The 27,430-nt window shown below is 36.2% G+C and overlaps 1 protein-coding gene and 1 long non-coding RNA gene across 2 annotated transcripts in view; one reads left to right on the top strand and one right to left on the bottom strand.

Moving 5' to 3' along the window:
* The window catches only part of LOC140334062 (uncharacterized), a 420,558-nt gene that overhangs the window by 255,730 nt on the left and 137,398 nt on the right, over positions 1 to 27,430 (top strand). The gene's annotated exons all lie outside the window — the stretch shown is intronic.
* The window catches only part of SKIC3 (SKI3 subunit of superkiller complex), a 56,369-nt gene that overhangs the window by 5,492 nt on the left and 23,447 nt on the right, over positions 1 to 27,430 (bottom strand). Inside the window, exons 18-37 of the mRNA XM_072413649.1 lie at positions 26,728 to 26,981; positions 26,218 to 26,315; positions 24,805 to 24,984; positions 24,655 to 24,711; positions 24,455 to 24,523; positions 23,499 to 23,573; positions 21,863 to 22,004; positions 21,092 to 21,185; positions 20,587 to 20,664; positions 18,688 to 18,818; positions 16,253 to 16,376; positions 14,244 to 14,465; positions 12,735 to 12,807; positions 12,159 to 12,212; positions 11,962 to 12,073; positions 10,581 to 10,709; positions 9,509 to 9,633; positions 8,350 to 8,508; positions 4,948 to 5,100; positions 3,627 to 3,754 (exon numbers count right to left, since the gene is read on the bottom strand). Of these exons, the coding sequence (XP_072269750.1) occupies positions 3,627 to 3,754; positions 4,948 to 5,100; positions 8,350 to 8,508; positions 9,509 to 9,633; positions 10,581 to 10,709; positions 11,962 to 12,073; positions 12,159 to 12,212; positions 12,735 to 12,807; positions 14,244 to 14,465; positions 16,253 to 16,376; positions 18,688 to 18,818; positions 20,587 to 20,664; positions 21,092 to 21,185; positions 21,863 to 22,004; positions 23,499 to 23,573; positions 24,455 to 24,523; positions 24,655 to 24,711; positions 24,805 to 24,984; positions 26,218 to 26,315; positions 26,728 to 26,981 (2,457 nt within the window). The remainder of the gene's footprint in view (positions 1 to 3,626; positions 3,755 to 4,947; positions 5,101 to 8,349; positions 8,509 to 9,508; positions 9,634 to 10,580; positions 10,710 to 11,961; positions 12,074 to 12,158; positions 12,213 to 12,734; positions 12,808 to 14,243; positions 14,466 to 16,252; positions 16,377 to 18,687; positions 18,819 to 20,586; positions 20,665 to 21,091; positions 21,186 to 21,862; positions 22,005 to 23,498; positions 23,574 to 24,454; positions 24,524 to 24,654; positions 24,712 to 24,804; positions 24,985 to 26,217; positions 26,316 to 26,727; positions 26,982 to 27,430) is intronic.

Below are 27,430 nucleotides of genomic sequence, written 5' to 3'. Positions count from 1 at the left end.
AAAATCTTATTGGAGTGTATATTATCTGGCCCGAGGGTTTGTCAGGACAAAAGAGCTATGAATAAATCCATCATCTCGTAATGCATTAAATCAGCTGTATGGCATGCCAAAGATTCAATCCAAACTCCTTTTTTAAGCAGAGTGGGAGTAATTTATGTCTTTCTGCAATGATGACAAGGCTGGTTTCACAATTCTGATTTGTTCAAGAAAATTAACAAGCAGAAAAATAGCTAGGAGCTGGCACAGTTGTGAATTGCAGTTAGGAATGAATTACCATGTGGCTTTAGAGGGGCACATTTTTTAAACTGTCTTGGTATACTACACAACAACATCTTTATTTATCACAACAAAACTTGTAAGTGGTGAAAATATCTTTCAGCTTTTTTATAACTTACACCTATATAGAACAACCATGTATTTATGTCTGAGTGGCCTTTCTTCATGATGATCAAATCAATGTAAGAGGGGAGGCGGAGAGTTCATGGCTTTACCCCCTTCAGATGAAATAGAAAAATGAATGTGGGGGCATATGACAGCCTAATATCTTAGCATGTAACTGTGCAAATATCAGGTGTTTGCGATTCTTAAAACTGTTTTTTCTTTTAGTGAGCAGCTGTGATGGCAGAGGCACAAACAAGTTTCGCGTTGTTGGTGTTACTGTCAAAGTTTTGAGGACATTTCTGATGTCAAAGATGCTGCTGAGAGCTGGTTTGCTGTCCAACCAAAGGTCTTTTTTTTTGAATGGTCTAGAAAAGCTGCAACTACGCAGTACCAAGTGCATCAGTCTCAGGGGGGAATATGTTGGATAAATGTGTTATTTCATAACTCTGGCTCTCTTCTTTCTGGGCAAAGCCAGGAACTTCTCAGCACCCCCTTGTATGTACCAGTGGTACCAATATTTCAACCATGTAATACCATTACGATTAGAATAGTAATATAAATGAGAGTTTGCCATTCCTGGCTCCACAACTGGCTCTTTATGTGGTGCAAAATTGGTGCACATAAAAGAATAAATATCCTATAAATCAAATAGTGCATATGCATTCTAACTGTGTGGCCACATAGATGTGAAATTTAAATGAGCTTCCTACTGCAAAGCAGCAATTTGGGGAATGGTTATGCAGTGTATCAATGCTTAATATAAATGTTACTGCAAAGTGCCATACTGTTACATGTCAGTCTGTCCTAAAAACTTAATTTCTGTATCTGTAACCATTATGAAGAATTGAACTATTTTTTTTTAAACTAATGTTAATGTTAAGGCAGACAGTGAGGTTTTCTGTAAGAACTAAATCATTACAGTCTGCCATTCCTCCAAAGTAATCACAGCTTTTATGCTATTACTTTTACAACAATGGAATAAAAGATACATTTAATGACAATATTATAATAAGGCAAAAGTACCAGCGTAGGGTAGACTGCCTGTTTGAGCATGTAGTAACTTCCGGACATAATGTCACCCCAGCAATTACTGCCCTCTATGCTGAAAAGGGGCCCTATGCTGACAGACTGTTTAATGACTGCAGGAGCCAACCTAAAAGCTTTTTCAGAAGTCTGTTAACAGTCAGCAAAGTGTCACTGAATACTGAATCAGCATTTATTTTAGAAAGGAACTAATATTATGGCAAATATTGGACAAAATGCTACCGAGAGCCACTAAAATCAGAAAAGCCCCAATAAAAGATGTAATGCCCCAAAAGAGTGATGCAAACCACAGAATTCCATGGCTACCAGACAGGTTTTATGTAACCTGTCAGATTAAATCTGATAAGTGACTGCTTTTTCATTAATGTCTTTGTTCTTTAAACTGCTTACTGTATAAGTCTGTAAGCGGTGAATGTTATTATTTCATTTTAACTGGCTCTTATGCACAGTATGATAGCAGTAGTGGATCCTTCCTATTTCATTATTGGTATGATTAAATCTTAGCTGAAAGCAAATAAACTGCTATAAAAGACAGTGGGAGCATCAGACAGTTTATAATTTATGCAGATGTCTCAGTGTGTTACTCGAAGATTAACAAGTATATCTTCACATTAGGCCAATATAATATATCACTGCTGGCAAATCTCTACACTGTAAGCTGCAGAATAGAGAAAAAGCCTCTTAACCCTCCTACAAGAACAACAGCCACCACATTTTAGAATGAAAATCATTGTAATATTATCTTCCTATAACTGATATTACTGTACATCACTTGTGTGGTCAGTCTCCACAACAGCAGCTCCGTGATCAGCAGCAAATAGCACAATAGGTGCTCATTCCTGCTGCAGCACCAAACCTATTACATTTTACACTTTAGACAGTAAAAAAATAATTACTGCTGAACAGCAAATATCGCTACTAAAGGAAAAAAAAAATCATTTTCCGATGGTGGGGAACAAGATAAAGTGAAACTGTCAAAAAAAAAAAAAAAAAAAAAAAATACCACTTACCTTTACTTACGCAGAGCCCCCAATCCCTCCACACCTAACCTTGATTCAGTCCTGTGCTGGATTCTTCCCTACACATGCATAGAATCAGCATTTTTTTAATGCCTGGAAAAGGCCTTTCTGGGCATTTCTAAAACCAGGCATTTGCAGATGGAGTATCCCAAAGCATCCTGGCATACGCGACCCAGTATGCGCCCACAAATCTTTACCTATGGGGGGGGCAAATATTTATTTATATAAAATGGTTATCTACCTGTTAATATAAGGTAAAGTAATTTAAGTATTAATTTTGATTATAGGTCTGCTTCAAAATACAGTGTATATTAAAAAAAAATAGATCTCTATATATCTATTAAAATAAAAAATTATGTCATATCCCTAAGCTGAACTCCAAGAACATATGAAATGCATAAATTAGTGCAGCTTTGTATTCATGATTACATATATTAAACATATTTTATGTAAATGGAAACAGTGTAAAGACATGATTTTGACTTGGATTGAGTCTCTTACAATTGACTGTACATTAAAGTTTTGGAGATGGAATAGCAAAAAACAGAGTTAATCAGTTGTGTTGAACACAATGAATGTCTTGATTTAGAAGATTTAGGGATAGATAAGTCTGCTGCTTTTCCTTCACTTTCATGGGCTGGGGGAGAGGCAAGTATTGCTTAAATGCAGAGGAGGAAAAAACAGGTCTCCTGCCCTGCCTCCCAAGGCTGTGTACATTTCAGAGCTTGGGTGACAGAAATTCAAATCCTTTGGCAGGGAAAAAGAGTTCCCATTTATGTATTTTATCTGCCTATTTGGCTGTTCTCCTGGAGTTCAATTTTAAAAAGATCTCATGAGCAATAGATATACTCTAGTCAAAAGTCTGTCTAAGGCTACCTCCCTACCATCTAGTAATTATCAATATTCTGATTAGATCCAGCATGCAATAATGTCTGTGCAGTATGCATTTTATGGGCTGACATTTCCTGATAAGGTGGACAAGAACACTAAAAACAATATAGAAGCAATCAGTAGCAGAGCACTGTACATAAGCAAGTACTGAATTGTGGAAAAGGAATGGAGAACATGGCTAGTTTAGGTGAGTTTAGAAGGGGGACTGGATTTAGTAAACTTCATTTAAAGTAAACTTATTTTTTCAGCATTAGAGAGAGCTGAACATGGGGATGCCTGCCTATTACTTACCGTGATCCCTTAGTGCAGAACTGGAGAAGTCCCTGGAGCAGAAGAGCCAATGGACATGATGTCATTTTCAAGACTTCACTTGTAGCCTCTTGCAGAAGAGCTGGCCAGCGAGTGTCGGGAATCTTTGCCTGAATTAAGCAATATTTCACATAAAATATATTCACAGCACATTACTCATTGATTTTCTTCAACACAAAAGCAGTTAAAATCAATGTGGACAGCAAAACTGCAACCATCTATATGTATTAGGAGAAGAAAATATACTTGCTGCCAGCTCAGGCATTTTTCCTTAATTCTCAAGTTTCACAGCATTCAAAGTACCCCACAGGTATCTTACTAATGTCAGGTGAGGTAATGATGGGTATTATATTTTGTCTAAACGCACACAAACCTGAAATATCTGTACACAATATTTCATTTTTATTCTGTATGAGACAAGCTCTTGCTTCCAAGACAAACAATCCCATGCTCACCCCTTTTATTTATTGGATCAGACACACTAGTCAAGCAGCTGACTTGGATCTTGCAAAGTGTTATCCAAACATCAAAATGGAACAATGGAAATTGAAGCTGGAAATTGAAGAGAAGCTGCATTTGCATGCAATCCACCCCAGTTAATTCCAACACATAATGCTAATGTAAAATAGTATATGATGTAGTTTTGTAATATGTTGTCGATAATATATTCTGCTGCCTAGATTTAATATATAATATGCCGTTGTGATGTGAAGTTTTGTGCTGCTTCAGTTTGATTTACTCTTGTTGGCTAACATAATTCACTGTCGGGGCGAGATTCAATGCACTACAGTGGCATGATATAGAATGTAATGGGTAAAAGGTGTGTGAATAATTAAGTCTTCTAAATAATCACCCCCATATTTTTGTCATGTGTACAATTTTTTACAGTTATGTGCATGCTACTTTTATGCCCCACAAAACCCTATACCCCGGACATCAAGAACAGTTTGAAGTCCAGCCTGTGTGACAAGCATAGCTCCTACTAATTGATACAATGAAATAATGTGAGAAGACAGGAAGTGTCAAAAAGAGAGAGGAAAACCTGATAAAAGAAAAACTAATGCAGCCACTACATTTAAGGCCAGGTTAAACTGCAATATTTTGGGTAAAGATAGACTTTAGGATCTTAACAAACCAACTGGAAATAAACATTAGGTATTGTTTTAGTATTTTATAATACAATTTTCCCACTCTAAAAAAACAAAATGTTAAAAAAAGCCTATGGCAAACTAGTGCCCGTACATGAAACCTAGCAACAAAAGGCAATGCTGGAATGAGAGAAGAACATATGCCTGTCACATACCATACAAACTCTCAGGGCGAGAAGTGCTAATCGCAGCAGGCTTGAGAGTTTCCCACTGAAATTTCCTTGCTGTGATGCCAACTGAAGGCTCTTCCTGTAGCACATTTCAGCATCCAACATCATTCCTTGGGACTGGTAAATTTCAGCTAACCACTGAAACAATAGTAAGATACTTTGTCACTTCAGAACTGTTTAGTGTTAATAAGATGAAGAATAGCCATGTACTGTTAAACTGTTAAATAAATGCTGAACCATTTTTTAGCAGTATTTCTACCAGATGAATTATCACACTTCTAGTGGTCACACTAATGATGACACTACTGCACAACCACACATGCTAAATGTTCTTCAAGACTACAAGACTTCAAGAATGAAGTTCAAGACTACAGGCTGTCATTACCAGCAAAGGGGTTTCAACCAAGTATTAGAAATGAACATTTTATTTTCAGCTTTTTAATTTGTCCAATTACTTTTGAACCCCTGAAATGAAGTGATTGTGTTAAAAAAGGCCTTAGTTCCTCACATGTTTATGCAATCTTTTTGTTCAAACTGAAATAAAGCTGGAAGTCTGCAGATCAACTGCATCTGAGTTGTTTCATTTAAAATTAATTGTGGTAATGTACAGAACCAAAATTAAAAAAAAGTTGTCTGTCCAAATATTTATGGACCTAACGGTATAAGATGCTCCTAAAGGCACATATTATACACAAAATGCACCAACCTATGCATTATTATCTAAAGAATGCACATGCTATATTCACTATAGCCACCCATCTCTTTATTACAGTGCAGGCATGGGAAAGAAAGTCTAAATTTGATATATTTTAACTACAGTGCTTTATACATCCAGAACCCCCCCAACAGGTGTTTACCCATGTCTCTTTGACAGCATCACCCTCCTCCTGTGTTTACATCCTCAGATCTGAAAACAAGTGGAGGCCATGTCTGAACAGCCCTATCAGTTGTGAATTGGGTTCTGCTCCCACATTAGAGATGTCAGTCCCAATTTAACTGTATAGGTAGTTACAGTGCACGCACAGCCATCTTTGTTGATCAATTCAATGATTTAATAGCTGAAGAAGAAGACTGAAGTAGAAAAGGGTTTCCAAGACAGAAATAAATAAGCGGCTAAGAAGGATGGGCTTTTTTATATTGCATGTCAATTGAAATTAGAATAACAGATAAAATGTGTGTATATACAGTACACAAACACATCTTTGTACAGTTTTTAATAAAGAACATGAGTCACAATCTTTGCCTATGTATAAAACAATACTATTGATTGATGAAGTCAGTGCACATAACCCTATATAAGGAAATAAAGTTTGCTGTGTATAACAGCTGTGCAATACCAGTGTGGGCTGGAGGATGAATCACTGAGAGCAAACCTTTTTCAACAGCCTAAAATGTATATTTTTCTATGCAACACCAAGGACACCTACTGTGGGCTGACTGTGACGTGATCACTTAGATACAAGTTATCATGATCAAATAAGACTGGAATTTAAGTTTAATGACTAAAATAAAGGAAATGAGTAAAATAAAGGAAATGTTGCTTGATATTAACCTGTGGCCAAGCTAAAAACAATCAAGATTTACATTTCCTTAGCAACAAGTAAGATGTCTCTCTGTATGTATATGCGGAGCAATGTATTCTCAAAATTCACAGAAGAGGCAGCAAGTCATTTAGTTCATTTTCTCAGCAGCTTACCTCACTTTGGTTCCACTTCCATTGACAATTGCAAAGGTGCTGATAACTTTTTATGAATAGGGCAATCACAACAGTGCCATTGTTTAGTAAGAAGTGACTGCACTTTTCTAATGATTTGGCTGACAGCCCTTTGACAGGTGCCCCCCTTAGTGATGAGTGGTGCAATTGATTCTCCCTATCCAGTAGTTTTACAAATAACAATACAGCATTTGTTCTCCCATTTGCTAATAGCAGATTTTATAGAGAAACTTTTGGATAGCATGGGGGACACTGAAGCTCTCCTATTGTCTGTGTCCTTATCATAGAGATTTATCATGTTTTTACAATGGTCCTGGTAACCATTGTTTGAGGTAGTATATGTATTATGAAATCATAAATTTGGGGTAAAATGAGTGCTCCTTAAATATGGACAACATTTCCAGTGACAAAGCAAATTGCTCTTACAATATAGAAATTGCCTCCCATTTCTTGTGTCACTGGTACAGAAAGTGAAGGGAACACATGGGACACAGACAAAAAAAAAAGAGAGGAAAAAAACACCTTATCAGGGTTTTAACAACTAAAGGCCCTTGTACAATAGCCTAAACAAGTACTAAGCCTAATAACAATGTAATGTACAGCTACAAACCTTTCATTTTTCACTTTTCATTAGCAAATCAAACTCTCCTATATTTGTGTCCCCAAGGTCCCCCACCCACCCTCCAGACACTGCTGTTCACAGTTTCAGAAACAGGTGGTAATGTCAATTCAGAAAGCAGTGAGCAGGACTAAGTGTGGCCGGGTGCTAAAAACAAGCTACAGGTTGGTGAATCAACAATGACAATTCTTTGCAACATTTTTTCATCCCTCTGTACAAGAAGCAGACACATTTTGCATGACAGAAACAAATCTGCTCTGAATTTAGAAGCAGTGCAGTATTGTTGCCACGTCATCACAGGAAACTACATTAGGTGAACATCACAAGCAGGATATTTGGTATTTGTGACACTTGGAAGGGACTAAATAAAATTGTAAAATGTGTGTCCGGAGGAAAAGAAGTTAAAGCTCCGGATAAGGAAGGGATTCTTCACTGTAAGGTCTGTGAAAATGTGGAATCGGCTCCCTCAGGAAGCAGTTTCAGCAACTACTATAGATTGCTTAAGAAAAAAGCCGGATGCTTTTCTAAAAGCACAGAATATAACTGGGTATTAAGGCTTTTAGGTAAAGATAACAGAGACTGTTGATCCAGGAAACATTCGATTGCCTCATGGAATCAGGAAGGAACTTTTTTCCCTTGTTCGAGAAAATTGTCCCAGGGCTTTTTTTCTTTTTTTGCCTTCCTTTGGACCAACTATGTTATAGGGTTTTATATCTAGGATATGTTATATATGATATGATATTACTGTAATGTAAGAATGTAATTAAATGCTATACCTCATATTTTTTTAAGAAAGTTTCTACTTTAACTACTCCCTGTGTACTTCACACTAGAAAGAGTTATAACTTTGCATACAATTTCATAAAATAAAATTGAATACAACTAGAATAAACAATAGAAAAGGCCACTCAAGTTTTTAGAAGTAGTGCACTGAAAAACTAAACAGACATGGAAGTAAAAATCACCATCCAGGGCACATTCAGACAGCACAATATATTAGTATAGAAGCAAGTGCAAAACACTGTAGCCATCTGCTGGTCACAAGTAGACTCACATGCCAAGCAGACTGGAAACTGGCTTTGGACATCACAGTCTTCTTAAGTTCTTCCAAAACAGGTTCAGACAAGGGTGCATTGGACTGTACAAGCTGCTTGTACTGAATTTGTCTTAACAGCAAGAATAACGGTGGCTGCTCTGGACAGCTCTGTATTCCCTATTAAAGAAAAAACAATGACATCAGTCCACTGCAATTCTATGATTTATTTGCTTTATGATTTATTGTATGATTTATGATATTTGCTTATGATTTATTGTAAAAACTGTAATCTTGCTTTAGGGAAGTCACAAAGAAATCTAGACATTAGCAACTCCAGTCAGCACAAACATCATCAATAAACAAAGTAATGTCAGGATATCTGTAGTTGTTATATTTTGTATGATTTTTGGACTGCACTGAAACCTTCAATAAAGGTCAAAAATTGCTGCAGAACACCAGAGGTTAATTTATGCTAATCGAGAGAAAGGAGGTTCTGCAGATAATTCCAGTTACTCTGCACAGAAGCAGGATGGTAATAACCATAGGCCTTATTTATTGCTGCAGGCATTAAACTGTAAAGAAAACTAATTGTCCTTTCTCAGGCACAAAAAACAGACACTTTACAAGCTAGTTTCCCAATGATACAACTTGACCTGTCAGCACAAATTAAAAAAACACACCCCCTGCCATATTATCATGATATATGGCTTTAATGATTATTACCTTTTAGTGGAAAAACGTTCTGGTCTAAGCTTCATCCAGGCAAAAGTATAACTCCAGCATCTGAATTGTAAAAGTCAGGACTTTATCCTTTTTACAGTATAGATCTTTTGAATATTTGAATTCATTTACTGTTGACTAATTTCCTACCTCAACTAGAAATGTGATCCAAGCATCAAAAATAAATGTTTTCACTTCATATTAAAAATAAACCCCCTAAAACCTTATATACACCCTACGTGTATTTTAAGGTTTCAGTCATGATCCCCATGTGTTTCTTTGGATGTCTGAAGAAAGACAAACTATGCCCAGAATAGTCACCTATTAGCTGCATAAAACATATAAAACAATAGTGGAGTTCCCCATGGGCCACATCCCTAAACAAATGTAAAGAGGAAAGTGGAAGTGAAGGACCTCTTTATTCAAATACATAACATACTGTTCTATTGACCTTTACCTTAGTGCACAGATTTTCAGCCTCTGAAAGTTTATCTTGATCTTTCAGGGAAGAAATAGCCTGACACAATGACCAGGCCTCCAAGGACTGAGCATAACTAGCAGGAAGCTGCTTCATTGCTTCAGCTACACAAAGAAGAAAAATATAATGTGTTATATGAAGAATAACAGTACACAGAATCAATGAACAGAAAAATACTCTCCTCAAGTATTAGTCACCAAAGGCTTCTGAATAACTGTAATTTATATCCAGCAGCTTCCATTCTACTGCACTAGGTACTTATAAATCAAAAATAAATATTTTCTTTATAAGATCATCAATGAAAACACATATGGTTGCATCTTTGCCTATTGGTGCCTGTTTGGCTTTACATGATCAGTCTTAATGGCAACATCGCTGTCACACAGGGGTAGACATCTTCAGGCAACAAGGCCAAATAGTCCTGGATCATTGCCTAGGCTAGCCATTATATCTCCTAGACTGGATGGCTCCAAGCTATTTTATTTTAAAAATGTTATATATTGCAGCATACAAGTCCTCATGCGGTAATTCTGCCAGTAGCAACTTTTACTGACCTTTTATACTCAGTGAATCAAAGTAGATTTGGACTACAGAAAAATCTCTCTCTCTTTAACCTCCACTACATAAGATGGTAGGTGTTTTATAGACCACAGGACAACTGGACAGGGCTGTAGACACTGCTTACCATTTCAGTGGAGCGGTGATTATACATTAACAGGAAGTTAGGAAGCTCATATGATCTATGGATGATATATATGGAAGAATCAGCAGGTATTGTTTTCTACTGCCCAAATTTTCTAAGTAACAAAACCATCCTTTTTTGCACACATTGCTGTTGCACATCAAGGTTACATGTATTTAGACATTATTTTAGTCTCCATGCTCTATTTAGGTCCTTTTGATTGACAATTACAACAAAGGCAAAAAATATTTTTTTTCTGTACATGCACTGTTCCTTTGAAGGATACCCATATGATTCAGAGGTAAAATAGATGTAAAGTTGCCAGCATAATTTCTTTTAAAAGATGCTTCTGTCACAGTGGGTACTTACTCTTGGATTTTACAGATACTAAAAATGTCAAATTGAGTTCAGTGCTTTTGGCTGGTGCTTTATTGAAGTAGGAAGCCGTACACTCCGCTTGACAGGCGGCCATTAATCCAGACCAAACTGCAGGATTATCTGCAAAATAAATAATTAAAAGAGCATTTTCTAAAGTACTTCTGTCTTACACAGTCTGAATAGATACACAATACAAAAATGTCAACGCGCTAACAATAAAAGCCTTTGCTAACTATGTAGGTATGTAAAATGCAGGTCTTAGTGAGCTTATTACTTTGTAAATAAAGGAGATAAATGCTGAAAACTTGTAAATTATTAAAGGAGGATAGGACACATGTTTTCAATAATGACAGTGTGAACTCTTAAACATTTGTTTAGTTACTTTGGGCTGTCTTCTGTGATCCTACTTTATACTTGGCTACAATCAGAATGTTAAATCTGTAGCATACACAAGAGGGCAGCAGAACACCACATTACAACATTACATGAACCAACTCACAGAGAACATTTCCACAGCAAATCTATCTTCACAACTGACACATTACTATACCAACAATAACGACCATTGTAGTACTGACACATGTATTCAACAACAACATAATCTTAAAAGGATAATTCATTTTTGTCAAATGTTTTATGTTCAAATAATTCCCACTTTGTAATGTAACTAACATTTTAGGGTAAAATAGGTCTCTACTAATATTACTATTATATTACCATTCTTTGTCTAATATCTTATATTACTAATATTACTAATGTCTTACTTATTGTGAGCTCCAAATTTTATCAGGTACATATGTTTAAATCAATCACAGCACACTATATGCCTACAGTTCCCCAGTAGCAACAAAAAAAGCTAACTAAATATTACCACTAGGACCACAAAAAACTTGAGCACTAATCAAGAAGACCAGATTTTTTTGATTTTGGTACAAAATTCCTCCCAATTTTCTTCCAAGTAACACAACAGTAAGTAATGAGTAAAAGATGACATTCTACTTTACAAATGTAATGTTACTGTACAGTAATACAGTATTAGGATATATAAATGTGTATTTATAATAGCAAAACTAAACTTTGGGCTAACTAAATACCAAGATGGAATATATTTATGTTTACCACTTTACCTGTTTTTTTGGTATTCTATACAGCCAATTTTGTAATTTACATCTTATGCAACACTGCAACCATTTTTGGTTTATTAAATAAGCTTTCTATGACATCAATCTGCCTTAAAACTGTCCACACTGGACAATGAATCAGGATCATCACACCTATTCAATACATGTGTATATGTGTGTTTGCCAGAAGTTTCACTTTAAAGCACACAATAAATACAATATCAAACACAAATACATAATAATAGAAGTACCTGGAAAGAAACGTGCGGCTCTTTGAAGAGATTTTAAAGCATTTTGCTTTTTATTGTCACATGTTAGAGTACCGGCTGCTAATTCATTCACTGCAGTGTACAGCAGAGATTTCTGGGGAAGATAATTCATCAGATATGTTTAATTTTTTTTTCACCTGACAGTAAAAAACTTTCTAAAAATATATACTAGTTCTTACCTTTGCTTGAGTCAAGCTTAGACTATGAGCAACAATACCTGCGACTGCACCACCCTAAAGACAAGAATAGATTGTGTTGTCACCCAACAATATAAAGGTATATTTTCTTTATGTATAAAAGAAATGAAAACAGAAGAAAAATTAGCAATGTTACCACCATTAGCTGGAAAATTTGCATTGACATTTAATTCATTAGCATCCAAACTTTTCAAAATGCTTTCTAAAAATGTTTTCCTACAGGAAATGTTTCCACGTGTTCTCCTTAGCATGTTGGTCACTGCATCATGTACCCATAGACAGAGAAAAAAAATGTATCATTATCATTTTACTTGTACCATTACATCACATGGCATCAGGCCAATTACTGAGATGTTCCATTGGATACTTATACTTTTATTGGACTGGATCAGGGAGGGTCAGATACACTTGTCAAATTTTGAGATTTGCTAGAAAGCCATTTTGAACACATCATTCCAGAATTCCCCCTGAACCATTGCCAGATAAAAATCTACTGCTACATTAAGAAAAATTAGCAAACACGCCTGCTGTGCAGATCTGCAGGACAAATATCTTTACCTTGCTATTATTGGGAGTATACTGGGGAACCAGCCTTGATAGAAGGGTCCACAGTTCTGGATTGCCTGGATGGCTGAAAAGATGATGATGTTACCGAGAATATACTAAACACACTCATGATGACAGAGGTATGAGATAGTCATATTATTTTTAAAAGCAGCAACTTGAAAAAGCACTTTCAGTTAATTTACAGATAATAGGTTTAAAAGGTTTGCTTTTTACAATGCCTTTTCACATGTCACATGTTAATGTAGCTGTGTTTTTGCTCTGATGCAGTCACTCTGCCCATGTCTAGTAATCTCGTGTTGCAGTCACCCAGTGATCTTGACATCTAAATGTCACACACAATTTACCCTTTACATACAGTGTACAGACACCTATTTTTCTCCAATTTACCATGGCTGGACAAGCACTAGAAGATTCACAAGCAGGAAAGCTGATAGTACCTGAGAGCAGAAGGATATTCAACATACATAGTACAACACACAGTTACTTGCTTCTGCATGTACAAGCTGGGAGTGTCCAAGAACTACATTCATTTTTAAAAAAAACCTCTATTCTCAAGGTGACTCTGTGACAACTTTGGGGGCAACAGTGCTGACTTGTTTAAGAAGAGGCATGCTCCAGGGCTGTCATTCCTATTTTGGGTTCAGTACTTTATAGGATGGTTTTCCTCAGCAAACAAGTGTATATTGGATGTTCCAATACCTGACATACATATACTTCCTTCAGGCCAGTGACCAGCAATGTAGTGAAGCAAAGATAAGAATGACAGTCATGGAAATGCATATTCTAAAACAAGTTAAAAAGTCAAAACAAACATATTTTCTTATTTCCACTCTTATCACCTAAATGTGATACTTCAACAACGGATAAAAAGCTAGTGACTGCCTTGATTTTTATATCCTTTGGATTCTAGTGGTAAGACGTCACTAAACATGAAACTACAGTTAATGATAAACTATGGGGGTGCCAGGTTCCCTGAGAGATTGGTTACCACTAGAGAGGTTTGGGAGAACTAATTTTGCAATGAAAATTAGAGGAAATAACATGTATCTTATATAAATTTGAGCAACTATAGCACCTCTTTCAAATTGAAATCAAGGCCAGATTCTCTTTCACAGACATCAAATTACTAACCTAAGGTCACTTTCACGCTACTTCCAAATAAATGGTGACCCCCCCTCCATATTTACCTCCCCAAGTTCCTGCCCATTCTGGCCTTAATTCAGATTTTATGTTTATTGTATGAACATTAAGGTTTTTTTTTGTTATCCTGGTTTACCTTGATTGTAACATTTATTACCATTCTTATTCTGATGTTTGCACTGTTATTCACACTTTAAACTTTTTTTTACATTTTTGTATAGATCTTTCTTGTACAAAATGTATGTTATATTTTTCTATGCCTCAACTAATGAAAATTTATTGAACCATAAATTTCAGCAACTGAACTGTAAACCTGGTAATTGTAAAACCACCAGTATTCTCTGTAAAAACAGACCATACCTGTGCACAGCTTTGCAGGCCTGTCTCTGCACGGCGATAGTCCTCCCTTGCAACGCATATATAGCAGATGTAATAAGGCATCTCTCATACACACTATCATTAATTCTAGCATGTTTAAGTAACTCATTAAGGGCGGCTGTTGCCAAGGTAACATCCCGCTTTGCCAATCCTAGAGCACAGAGAGCCTGAAGACTTTCAATGCAGGATTCCTTCAGCATAGAGCTGGAATAAAAAGCAAAGACAAAACATCACATTATCAAATTGAAAATGTAGTTATGCAAAATTAAACCTATTTGACTACGTTAATAGCTACTGGCTATGCACAGAATTACAAACTAAGTGGTTATGTTAAGCAGAATATATATTCTGACTACTGTACATTATATATACATTTCCCTTCCTTCAAAGCCAACATTTAATAGATACACACACAGAACACAGAACAGTCCTGGTACCTTCATACAGCAATCTAGAGGTCTAGGATCTTAAAGGGTGTTAATTGCAGCTCTATACTAAAGGAACTTTTAACACAATTTCTTGTTATTACAATGCTTTTCCATTGTTTGTTACCAGTTATCATCTAACCCCATACTTTTTTTCCTGCATGAAAATATGGAAACCAGAAATGATGGGGTTTCATAAAAAAAATTACTTGACCATGGAATTCTGGATATTGTATAACTAATTCTAACTGGTAGCTACACAGCATACATAATACTTGTATTACTATGATTATATTAGGTAACATTGAAGAGGTGGTGATATTATGAATTTCACAGTTATAAAAGTAAACATGGACATGAATGCATAGAAGATGGCAGCAATGTTTACTAACATTAATAATTATGAATGCAATTATTGCATCTGTCTTTATAGACGTGATCATACCGTGTTTATAGACGTGATCAGACCTAGCACTATTTTGTAAACCTGCCCTAATATAAGACCTACCCCGAAAATAAGACCTAGGAGAAAAAGAAAATAAAAGCATACATACCGGTAAATTAAAAAAGTACTCACCGAGACAGCTCCAGATATCTGATCCTGCGTGTGTGTCCTTTATGCTGGCTGCAGCGTGTGTGTCTTTGATGCTGGCTGCAGGGCGTGTCTATTCCTGAGCCAAACTGAAAGTAAAAAGCCTGCACACGTGCCCCCGCGATTCTGAACAAGGAAGCAAGCTGCTGATCCCTGCCCTAACGGAGATCCCTGCACTTAATTACGGGTAAGTGATCAGAAGGGGACAATGGAGTCAATGGAATAGAGTGATCAGAAGGGGACAATCATTTCATAGTGATCAGAAGTGGACAATCATTTCATAGTGATCAGAAGGGGACAATCATTGCATAGAGTGATCAGAAGGGGACAGTCAATGGCATAGAGTGATCAGAAGGGGATAATCAATGGCATAGAGTGATCAGAAGGGGAATTTGAACGGCACATGAGTGATCAGAAGGGGAATATGAACGGCACATGAGTGATCATGAGTGACTTTCAACAATAAATGTGTACTGTAGTCTTCTTCATGGAAAAATAAGACATCCCCTGAAAATAAGACCTAGTGTGTTTTTGGGAGCCAAAAAAAATATAAGACAGTGTCTTATTTTCGGGGAAACACGGTAGGTTGTGGCCTCCATTTATTCAAGTTTTCTCAATTTCAATTAGAAAAAGACATAGACCAATGAAAAATCACCCTGGGGTCATAGAACAAGTATTATATTTTATTGCCAGTTTATTTTTATGCTTCGTGTGCTGCTTTATATCCAAAACGATCTGCTGAGTCAGCTAAAATTTGTTATACCAAAACAATAAATTGAACTTTTATTTTATTGAAACATATTTAAGATTTATAGTGAAAGTCATTTGTTGTCTTTTTAGTATGTAATTACTTTTGATTTCTACATGTATACAGAACTATGGAAATTTTATCCAAATCTTTGTCTAAATTGTTCTGCAGATCCCAAATTAGCATTCTAAATACCAAATACAACACATCAGATTTTACTACCTACCATTTAAACAGCAAAGTTTTGGCAGAATCAGTGTTGCCTTGGTTGTATTCAATTATTGCCATGGCGGTTAGGATGTGTGCTTTCTCTTGCTCAGTCTTGGCAACAGACAAAGCCGTCTTGTACACTAATCACATGTAAGGGAACAAAAAGTGAACAACATGAGTTTTACAAATTCTATTTAGGTCTAGCCTTGCAAACCTAATTAATGTATAAGATACTGAAAATCTAACAACCTAATTAAAAACAGAATTAGCTTCAGAAGGTTTACAGAGAATAGAAAAGGTACATTTAAATAGGATTGGAACACACATGAAACTACTTCAAAAAATGTAATTAGGGCCTTTAATTCCTAAATACATAAAGAATCAAACTACCTCTTAAAAGCCATATAACATTTTTCCCCAAAAACATTACCCTTTATTTATGAAACACCGCCACAAGGTCTGTAATTTAAAAAATAAAAAGGACCCAAGAGTCTGATAACTCCAGATGATGTTGTCACCTTCATGAGGATTGGTGAATGGTATCAACAAACTTTCAGCAAGCCCTGGATAAACCAAGCTACTACCAACATGCCTTAAGCTGCGTACACACTTCCAATTTTTATCGTTGAAAATGAACGACGAACGACCGATTGGCCAAAAATAGTTCGTAAAAAAAGTAACCAACGACGCAGACGAACGAGGACAGTCGTTGGAAATGAACCGGCGGATCGGATTGGACGACGATCGTTGACCATCTATCGTGTGTACGGTCGTTCAGTGATCGTGCATGGTCTGAGCATGCGCGATGAACGAACTTCCAGCGGAGTTCTTCATCCTGTTCCTCTGCGGTACTTCATCCTGTTTTTTCCAGCGGAGTTCTTCATCCTGTTTCACTGCGGTACTTCATCCTGTTTCTTCCAGCGGAGTTCTTCATCCTGTTTCACTGCGGTACTTCATCCTGTTTTTTCCAACGATTGTGTCGTTATCTGTATGTACAGGATCGGTGCCATGCGATCGTTCGCAGATATCGTGCAGGATCGTTCGTCGTTCGTTTACCAATGATAATAATTGGAAGTGTGTACGTAGCTTTAGTTTTACTGTAATCAGTACCAAGAAAATGAACACGATCCAGAAGAATGGGACCTATGCACCTCAAGAACTCCAAGAAAAGGATTTTATGTTACGTGCTTACAAAAATATCTGTTTCTTAGATACCTTATCGGTCAAATGAATGTAATCTGTTGATAACATTGCTCAGGTGTGGTCTCAGATATCAGTGCATCTCCTGCTCCTTTAGTCAGAGGTCCAGTAAAAGGAATAGCCTTAACAGGAGAACTGAACTGACCTTGCAAGGAAGAATAAACTAGATGTAAAAACTCAGACCAAGCTCAAACAGACACAAGGGACTACCTGGCCTTCAGAATGCAACAAAGAAACACTAACAGAACCTCTACTGTTAGGAGTAGACAGGGCTGTCATGGGAGATACCAAATAGCAATACAATACTCATTATCAACATAGGAGTTGCTGCTGAAAAGATCATCGCCCAAGAAAATTTAACTCTAAAAGATGTTGTTAGAAAGATCCAGAACTCTCAGAGAGTCACTCCTGATCCTTGGAGGTCCAATGGTGTCTTAGTAAGTCCAATAAAAAAAAAGCTGTTCCAGGGGTATTTAGGTATGTTCAAAATTGGCATTTCTATGCAGAATAATTCTCAAAGTCACTGACCCAACTAGTTTGATTTGAGCTTAGAGTTTGTAATACCGCTAGCAGTCCCTCCCTGTGGGGAACATCTGAGCAAGCTACAATGTGGATACCAGGATAGTGAATACTAGGACTAGATCCTCTGGGAGGACACCAAGAAGGATGACTAGGATACAAGAATGAGATTCCAAAAACAAGACAAAAAAGCCTATTGAGGGGCCCAAGGCCATAATCTGGATGTCATCTGGGCCAGGTGCTTTACCAGTTTTAATTTTGTTAGGCTTAACAGAACCTCTGTCTGTATTAGACATTTAATGCTAAATGAGAAAAATTGGTTGATTTTCCACCATGCTATTAGAGATTGGCAACTCCTTTGGGAATGAAAGATGATACAGGCCCACCTGTCAGATATCACTCCAAGGTCAGTGTCTTCCGTTTTTTTTTCTATAAAGTTAACAAAAAATTTCTCTCACCCCTGCCTGCTGACAGGGCAATAAAGGAGCATCATATTACAATGAAATTATCCACCGACTCTCTTCCGGTCAGCAACTTCCCACAGTTAGCCTTGCAGAAATGTGCAATTCACAGTGCTGTTGCTCTCCTTACCAGTATTACTGGCTGTGAAGGAACATATTTAGACAAATATATTAAAAAAAGGAATACATGACTGTATTTAATGGTATTTTATTCAACACACATAGCAGATAAATACTTCATAACCCAGGCTGTCATCACTGCAATGATTACCTTTCATGCTATCTTGTAGAAGTCCTTTTTTGAAGTATACAAGGGCCAGCCCTATGAGGTCATCAAACTCTGTCAGAGCTGTGGATGTGGATGTGTATGTCTTGATGGCTTCATCATACTGACCTATTGCACTAGTAAAAAAAAAAAAAAAAAAAAAAAAAAAAAAAAGAAATTCACTTGATATTTTTTTTTCAAGCGTTCTTGAAACAGCAGCAGTCACACAAAAATCTTTCATATATTAATGAGTTTGTAAAGGACATGACCATCTCTTTAAATACAATGTGTATGTTAAAACTACAAAACAGTTTATTTCCACATTACTTTTACTCAATGATTTTAAACACCCACTGAATATAAGAAGCAGATACAGTGATTAAATTAACATTTGTGCACTGCAGAGTATTGTAAGATTTTTTAAAATAAATCATAAATAAATAAAAAAATAAAAGGTATTTCAGTGCAATTTGCTATTCTTAGCTGTCCTGTGTAAAAAAAGCAAAACAAACAAAAAAACTTGTCAACTATCCATTATCATCCTAACTAGGTGTAAAAGAAATGCACCCTGCAGCCCAGTTCCTCAAAATCTATGAGCCAATTAGAGTCCTAATAATAAAAACACATTTTAACAGATTTCCCAATTATCTGCTAGGAATACTGGTTTTTAGTTCTGTACAGAAAGACTACCAATTCAATTTTTCTCTGACACCCTTTTTTTTAAGAAAAAAAAAAGGTGAAGCTCCTTTCCTTCTGTATTTATTGCTGGCGGTGATAAAGACAGAGTGGGAGAGCTCCTCCTGGGATACTTCTGGGTGCTCCTTCTGCGCATGTCTGAGATCTTTTTTTGAAGAAGCTTTTTCTTCAATGGACAAAGGCAGAGAAAATGACTCTGTAGGACTTAATCCAGGAAACCTTTGGGGCGATCTACGGAAGTTAGTTTTTTTTCTTTTTAGTTTACTTTTGCCTTAAGTAAAATTTCAGCAAAAACACTAGAAAGGTCTTTCTTAGTTTCTAAAAGACAGAAGCCAGTACTCAATAAAGTCTACTAAAACCATCTAACTACTTTCTGCTCATTTAAAAGAGCACTCAAAACCCATTTTTTCAAACTTGCAGTAATTGAGTAATGTAGACAATTTTGAGGGAAGAGAGAAAGGGACTTTTAAGGCAAAATCCACAACAGTAAAAACAACTTTATTATTTCTTTAAAAACATAGTAATTATACAAAAAATGTTTCCATTACAAAAATACATAATGATTACGGTTTTCCTCTTTTTGCATATCACATAATCATAATTATGGATTTTGCCTTAAAAGTCCCTTTTTCTCTTCCCTCAAAATTGTCTGTTTCGTTATATTTTGTGATGTGGCAATGATTAATATATATGGGGGACTTTGATATTACTTTTTATTGACTAATTGAGTAATGTGTAAAACTAATTAAAGAAAATCTAACTTACAAAAATCCCTGTGATACAATTATTTATTAACTTTTCTAGGAGCTTAAACAAGTCCAGGCCAGGCCAATTCAGAATATTTTAGAATAATATAAGCACTACTTTCACACTTGTGTTGCGAAATTACATAACAAAGGCACACAGGTATACATGGAGCAACTGCTTTTCATTTATTTAACTTTCTAGAAATCATAAAGAACTTTTTCAATTACCTGTGGGGGTAGTAACAAATGTGTCCATATTAGAATAGGTTAGCTTAAAAAACATAGGTCAACATGATCAGTAAACCTTTGGAAATGAGTGACTGAAATGAGGTGCTTTTGTTATTGTTTGTATTTCAATTTGAGGCAGATGTGAGGAAAAATCTCCAGTGAGGACAGAAACAATAATAAGCTATTTAATTGATCCACACCAAAAACATTTGCATAGGAGTGCAACAATTTTTACCAGAGTGAACGTCCATAATTTCGAAATGCACAGTTAAAGCTTTCTTTGTCTTCTTTATCATGCAGAATCAAAACAGCCCTATGAAAGAGAAAGAAGAAATTCAAACCATGATGCAAAATCAATAGGTTGCTCATGTTGCTCAAATGACCATGGGGCTCAATGTATTACAAAAACACAAACTCATAAAAAGAATGGAAAATATGAATTCAAATAAATAAACCATGCCTGACTGAGCTGTAGTTCCGTTGTAATTTTTTCAGCTTTAAAATAAAAACAAACAGAAAAATGACATAAACATAGGTGTACACTTAGCCTGTGTACACATGTCAGATGATTATCTCCCAATACGTCAGGACGGATCCATCAAGGACCACTATATAAGGTCAAGGGGGAGAGCACAGAGGTGAAATATGTTGCCCCCCCCCCCCCCTCTCCATAAAACAGTGGCATGAGTGTACCCAGCCTTTTACATTGTTCCTAATATGTACAAATCTAAATTGATTACCGATGGTAAGCTTCCTTAGCCTGGATCTTCAGCTTCAGGTGTTCATTTAAATATCCCAGCATAGCAAATGCTGCAGCGTCATTTTGAATGCGGTCTGTTGATTTAAGGAATTGAAATCCATTATAGAAAACAAACATTCTTCCAAAAGGAATACAGGATAATATTTCTGGTCTCTTGCTGAAAATTCTAGCTGCCTGGCTGCTACAATGATCAATACTTTTAGAGTCAAAGACCTGGGAATATTCCTAAACATAGATTGCCCAATTCTTGCTACATTTGTTTCTTGATTATATTCATGTAAGGACTGAGAACAGGCACCAGTTCTTAAATGTGTACTTCTGTTGTACACTGCCTGGAGAGCTTGAGGAAAAAAAACGGCCAGCTTAGGGTAGATCAGTAATCCTTATAAAACTGCCATGCAGACATTTTACTTTGATGCTGTTTCCACAAGAAACACATACACAAATTTTCTCCTCTCCGGGTTATTTATTTAGAAGCCCATACCATTGCTGGTGCTTAGAGAACGGCCACTCAAGCACTGTCATGCAGTGGTAAAGAGCGAGAGAGAGCTGAGCCTTGTGTAAGCTGTGGGCCTTAAATTGGAAATTGCACAGGGATTGCTCTAAAATTTCACAAAAAGCAAATAAATAACAGATCCCATACTCCCTACAGGTTCTGCATCGACCGCAATCTTTTTTTTATACCAATTTTTACTGGTAGGAAACTGATTTGATTGCATGAGGAGTCCATTATTTATAATGCATATATTACCTGTATATTTGTTCAGGGCTAGATGAGCTGCAGTGATGGCATTCATCTGCAATATACTATAGCGATACAGCTCTGTATTTCTCTTGCTTTTATCCTGCAGTGTTGTACAGACCCAGTGAGCATATCCATTGGCACCCTCTGTCTGTTAAAAAAAAGATAAAAAAAAATAGCCAAAATAAATTGTTTGTCCAAGTACTTTATTTACCAGGAAAATCCTCATGTTACCAGATATTTTGGGAACACCTAATCCTTAACTTGAAACTTTAAAGACCAGGGATTCTTGACTCCACCATTAAACAGCACTGATTGGAATTTTAGTGCATCAAAGAACTACAAATAATTTCAATATTCCACTCCAAACAGGATGTTTGGAAGTTAGAACCACACTGTATCTTGGCAATTCATCTTTATTATACTGCGCTTTAAGGGATAAAACATGGGGAAATACGCAGGTATTGCTGGGTGTACTGATTTATTAAATCATTTAGTCTTAACCAGCTAACAGTTTCTAAGTATGTTAAACTATATTTATGACATTTTAATGGATTCCAGTAAAATTTATTTATAAAGTTTTTTTATTTATAAAGTTAATTCCATTATTGATGTGATTATTATATTTTTGAAGATCACAGATCTTTTAGAAAGAGATCAATCAATTTACTGCTCCAATTACATACAGGAGGGATTGCATTTGATGAATATTCAGTGATGGAGATTATTAGCACACATGATACAACTGTGGCCACCCTAATAGAAACTACAAAGAATTATAAACTGTCAAAATAGAGTTACAGTTAGTTACAGAAAGTGGATTTTTTTATAACAACATTGTAGTGTTAAAATTAATCCAGTGGAAAATGCATTTGCTAATAAAAGCAAAAAAAAAAGAAATACAAATATTTTTACAAAAATAAGTTCATATTAAAGCTATATTTGTAAAGCCAATATATCAAAATGTGGAGCTTTAGAATCTGACTTTTTTTCTTGCTCTGGGGGGTGTGCATTTTGTTGTTGGTGTTTGAAACATGTGCCTTGCGACCTGTGTATCCAGATGGTCTGCTTGCCGGATAAAAATTTCAACCCCTACCCACTTTAGCTGTAATGTAATGACAGGTTAAAAAAGGAACAGGTAGGTGAACAAATCTGAGGGTTCTATTATTCCCTTTACCTTTGGCCAGGTGCCAAGTGATGAGTTGATGGAAAGACACCATTCTAAACTTTTAAGAGGCAAGTCAACTGTAGTGCAGGTGACTGCAATGAGTGGACAGGTACATTCCTTGTACATGTTACAGGCCTGCCTGGAGCTGGCCTTGAAATTGTCAACAATGTATCATTAATTTGTACAAAAATGGTACATTCTGTACAAAACCCATGGACACTAATCATTTTGAAAGAAAAATGTGTGGAAAAATAGCCTGGAGCCCAATAAAGTGGTGTGACCTCTATTAAGATGGACAAAATAACAGCTAATAATAAGATTTTACTTTATGGAAAATATTTTTTTATACAATATAAACAAGACAATAAATACATTGTATTAATATGGACAAATTTAAATTCTGATTATGGACAAATCTAAATCAAATTATGGCAGAAATACTTTTTTTGTGCAAATTTAGCACTAAAATCAACATACATGCATACTTAGCTCAGTAGTGTGTCTAAAGAGATCCATAGTTTCATAGCTTCCAACAGTTTCTGCAATCAGGGCCTACAAAAAGAGACAACCAGACCAAATTTTTGTACCACAGAATTTACAAAAATAGGAACACTAAACAGTTAAAAGCATTAGTATTTTTGTATAACAACTGGTTTAAGTTAATTTTTTTTAGTATACAAGGGGCAGCACGGTGGCAAAGAGGTTAGCACTATGGCCTTTGCAGCGCTATGTCCCAGGTTTGAATCTCAGCCAGTGTACTATCTGCATGAAGTTTGCAGGTTCTCCTTGTGTCTGCGTGGGTTTCCTCTGGGTACACTGGTTTCATCCCACATTCCAAAAGCATGCAGTTAGGCTAATTGGCTTCCTCCCAAAATTGACCTTAGACTGTAGTAAAAGACATATGACTTTGGTAGGGGCCGTATATGTACACTATAAGGCCAAATGTTTGTGGATACCGGACAATCACACCTATATGGGAACGTAGGACTTTCCATTCCAAAGCCATGAGCATTGATATACCCTTTTGTCTTAAATCTTCTGCGAAGCGTTTTTAGAGAGTGTCTGTGGGGAAATTGTTGCAGTTCTTTTAGTCAAAAGAACAGGCTCACATTGGGCAAGTTCATACCAAAAATGTTCGATAGGGTTCATGGCTCTGCACAGGCCTCCTTAAATTTCTCCAAACCAAATTCATCATACCACAAATTTATGTACCCTGCTTTGCAAAAAATTACACTGTGAATATACAACTATCTACAATGGCTTTCTTTGCGGTAGCATTAACAGCACCTTTACTGGTAACATCAAAAATACTCACTTTGGAGTGGTATTCTCTATTTGTTTATAGCCTGTACTGTATTGTATACAATGACTATCTTTTCATATGAAAGCAACAAAGTAAATATATATACAATGCAATATACAATTGTGCTCACCTGTCCAATCCAGCATCTCACATATGAGGGTTCAAGAGACTGGGCCACCTTAAAAGCCTGATGGCTTAGCTTTAAAAATAAAAAAAAAGAATTTATAATATACCACACTCTTACACAAATATTCTTTGCCAGGTAGCTTCCTATGAAATAAAGAGGTTGAGTACATAACAAGGATGAAGAAAAAGTCTGCATGTTCTTACCTCAATAGTTTCATTCACTAAATACAGAGCACCCAGATTAGTCCATGCAACAGCATTCTGTTTAGAGAGAAAGAAAGGCTATAAACAGCAGGAACTCATGAAAGAAATACATGTTGATGGCATAGAGGGATTTATTAACTCAGTACTCACATTGGGTTGACATTGGATCGACTTAATAAATGCATGTTGAGCAAGAGCATTATTGTTGACACCTAAAGAATATAAATGTTTGATTTTTATTAGAAAAAAAAGTACAAGAAAAAACTTTTCAATTTTTAGTACTAGCTGTCCCTGAGCTATTAGAATGTTATGGAAAGTAAACTTTGGGCTCTATTTATAAAACAGGCAATATGACATTCCCTCAAACATTCCTGGTGGGAATTAATTACTGCCAATACACATGTACCTGGAAGATTCCCACGAGGGAATGCCTGAAGGAATGTCTGAATGATTTTTTTTTTTTATAAATAGAGCCCTTTGTGTCATCCAGAGACAGCCATAATCCTCCTTACTGACTTCTTAAATTGGTACTTCTGTACAGGCACGTTTTCTTATTCTACGAAAATAGAACGTAAGTTTTTTCTATAGAAACCAGCGGTCTTATTTCTAAAGGCCAGTACTTGAAACTAGATTTAAAGATTACTATAGGAAAATCTCAATCATCTTGGAAAAGTGCAGAGTTGCAGCAATAATTGAGCCAACAACTACGTTTGGCTTTATCCCCCCCCCCCCGCCAATCAAAATACTAATTCAATACCTAAATAAAATTGAATTTCATTACATATATTTTGATTACATATCTTTTTTTAATCAAGTGACAGTATCAATTAGGCTCTGCAATCCAGGAAGTCTTAAGGCTAGTGGGAGGGGCTTTCATGGTGCTGTACACAGGTTCCTGAAAACTGGATGCTGTAGCAACAAGCACATGTGATGTTTAGTCCCCATGGTTGAAAGAACTGAAATCTAATGAATAAAAGGAAAGAGCCAGGGATAGTTCAACTGGGAAGGAAATTAGCAGTGTTGGATGTCCAGGAATCATGACACAGACTATATTTGGCTGGCTGCACTTTCTAATCCACACTGTGATTAGGTAAGTGTGTGCAGTGAAATCAGAGTAAACAAATTCAGTACAGAAATGGAGTCTGTACAACTCACCTGGGTAAGACTGAATGTCATGATGGAGCCTTTAACTGACCTGTCAATTTTTTTTTATTTATCTTCAGATCAGAGGGTTCTGACTGAAGTGTATCTTTGATCCTTTTGTATCCCTCTATTAGTAAGATTGCAATCACTGATTAAAATGTCTGTTTTAAATAAAGTTTGGAAAGTTCCTCTATTTAAAAAGCAAGTCCAGATGTTAATTTTGATGGACATGAGCCGCAAGCAAGTGCAGGTCTCCACTCATGTCACTGAGGCTGAAGTATAGTCTCAGATAATGTGCATAAACTGTAGCAAAATCGGCATACCTCAGGATACCTGAATTTTTTTACTCTATGTTTATTTTTATATCTTCTTGAAAATGAAAATAAGAAAATACCTCTAATTATAAGACACTAACCTTGCCAGATATTCAATCCCTTTTTCTATAGCATCCACTGCCTTGGCATCCATGAAATCTGCAAGTGCACCTTTGGCAAGCATTAAATGGCATTCACCAAGACCTGAAAGGGAAAAAAGCAACAGTTAATTAAAAAAAAAGCTGTGGAAACCATATTTATTGAATAAATTAATTATACTATAAATAAAGGAAAGGATCGAAAGTTAGAAAAAAAATTGATCTAGAAAGAAAATTTTCTGACTTTCAGTTATGGTTCAAGATGCACAAATAAATAAAAAAGATTACTTGAAAGGACCTCCTAATGCAGCTGACCGTTTATACATTTGGAAGAGTTGAAATGAGCAAGAAAGCTTTTATGGACTGTGCATACTTAAGGCTATAAAGTGCTATCATGTGATGCTCAAAGATGGGTGTAGCAGCACGGTTACAAAGCAGCTACATCTACAAAATTATATCCTCTATATTGAACATCGTTCTTGTTTAGTGTATGTGTAAAACCCCCATATTCCTATTACCTTTTAGTGCTGGCACATATTCTCCACACTTCTTAACAATTTGCAGGTACTCTGCTACAGCCTCTTTATAGGTCCCTAGGATCTGCTTGATGGAGGCTATCTTGTACGCATTGTACATGGAGTCTGGGTTCAGTTCATTGGCTTTCATGAAGGATTTCAGTGCAGTGGTATATCCTCCTCTGCTCAGGTAGGCTTCTCCCAAACACTCCCAGCAGTTGGAGTCCTTTGGATCCGCTCTAAGTGCAGCGTGCAAGCTAATTTAAGAATGAGAAAAACAAATAGACAGAATTGATTAAACAATATTTCAATTAAAAAAATCAAGGGTTAACTGTAAAGCTAATGTTTATTGATGGGTGCACACTGGTAATATTGAAAGTCTATACTGAGCCATTGAACACATCAAGTACTAATTACAAACACTGTTAGAAGGTATATTCAATTAATAAATTACAAGATTTACTGGTAAAATGTGTAAATTCAGACTCATATTAACACAGGCTTTGAAGCAGCTGGAAAGGTTCTGGCATGCTGTGAAGAGAGCGTTTGAAAGGACACTGTGGCTACGGTAAAGCATTCGCCTGTTGCTACACTTCATCATAGATATTTGACTTAGAAATAGCAACACTGTAAAACACAGAAATATGGCTAAAGTTTAATTAACATTTCCAATTTTTCATGATGTGCTCATCTCTGGACTCATACA

Source organism: Pyxicephalus adspersus, chromosome 6 (assembly GCF_032062135.1).
Source record: "Pyxicephalus adspersus chromosome 6, UCB_Pads_2.0, whole genome shotgun sequence".
Lineage (NCBI taxonomy): Eukaryota > Metazoa > Chordata > Amphibia > Anura > Pyxicephalidae > Pyxicephalus > Pyxicephalus adspersus.
Note: the sequence above shows the minus strand (reverse complement) of the source record. Positions and strands in the feature narration are given on the sequence as shown.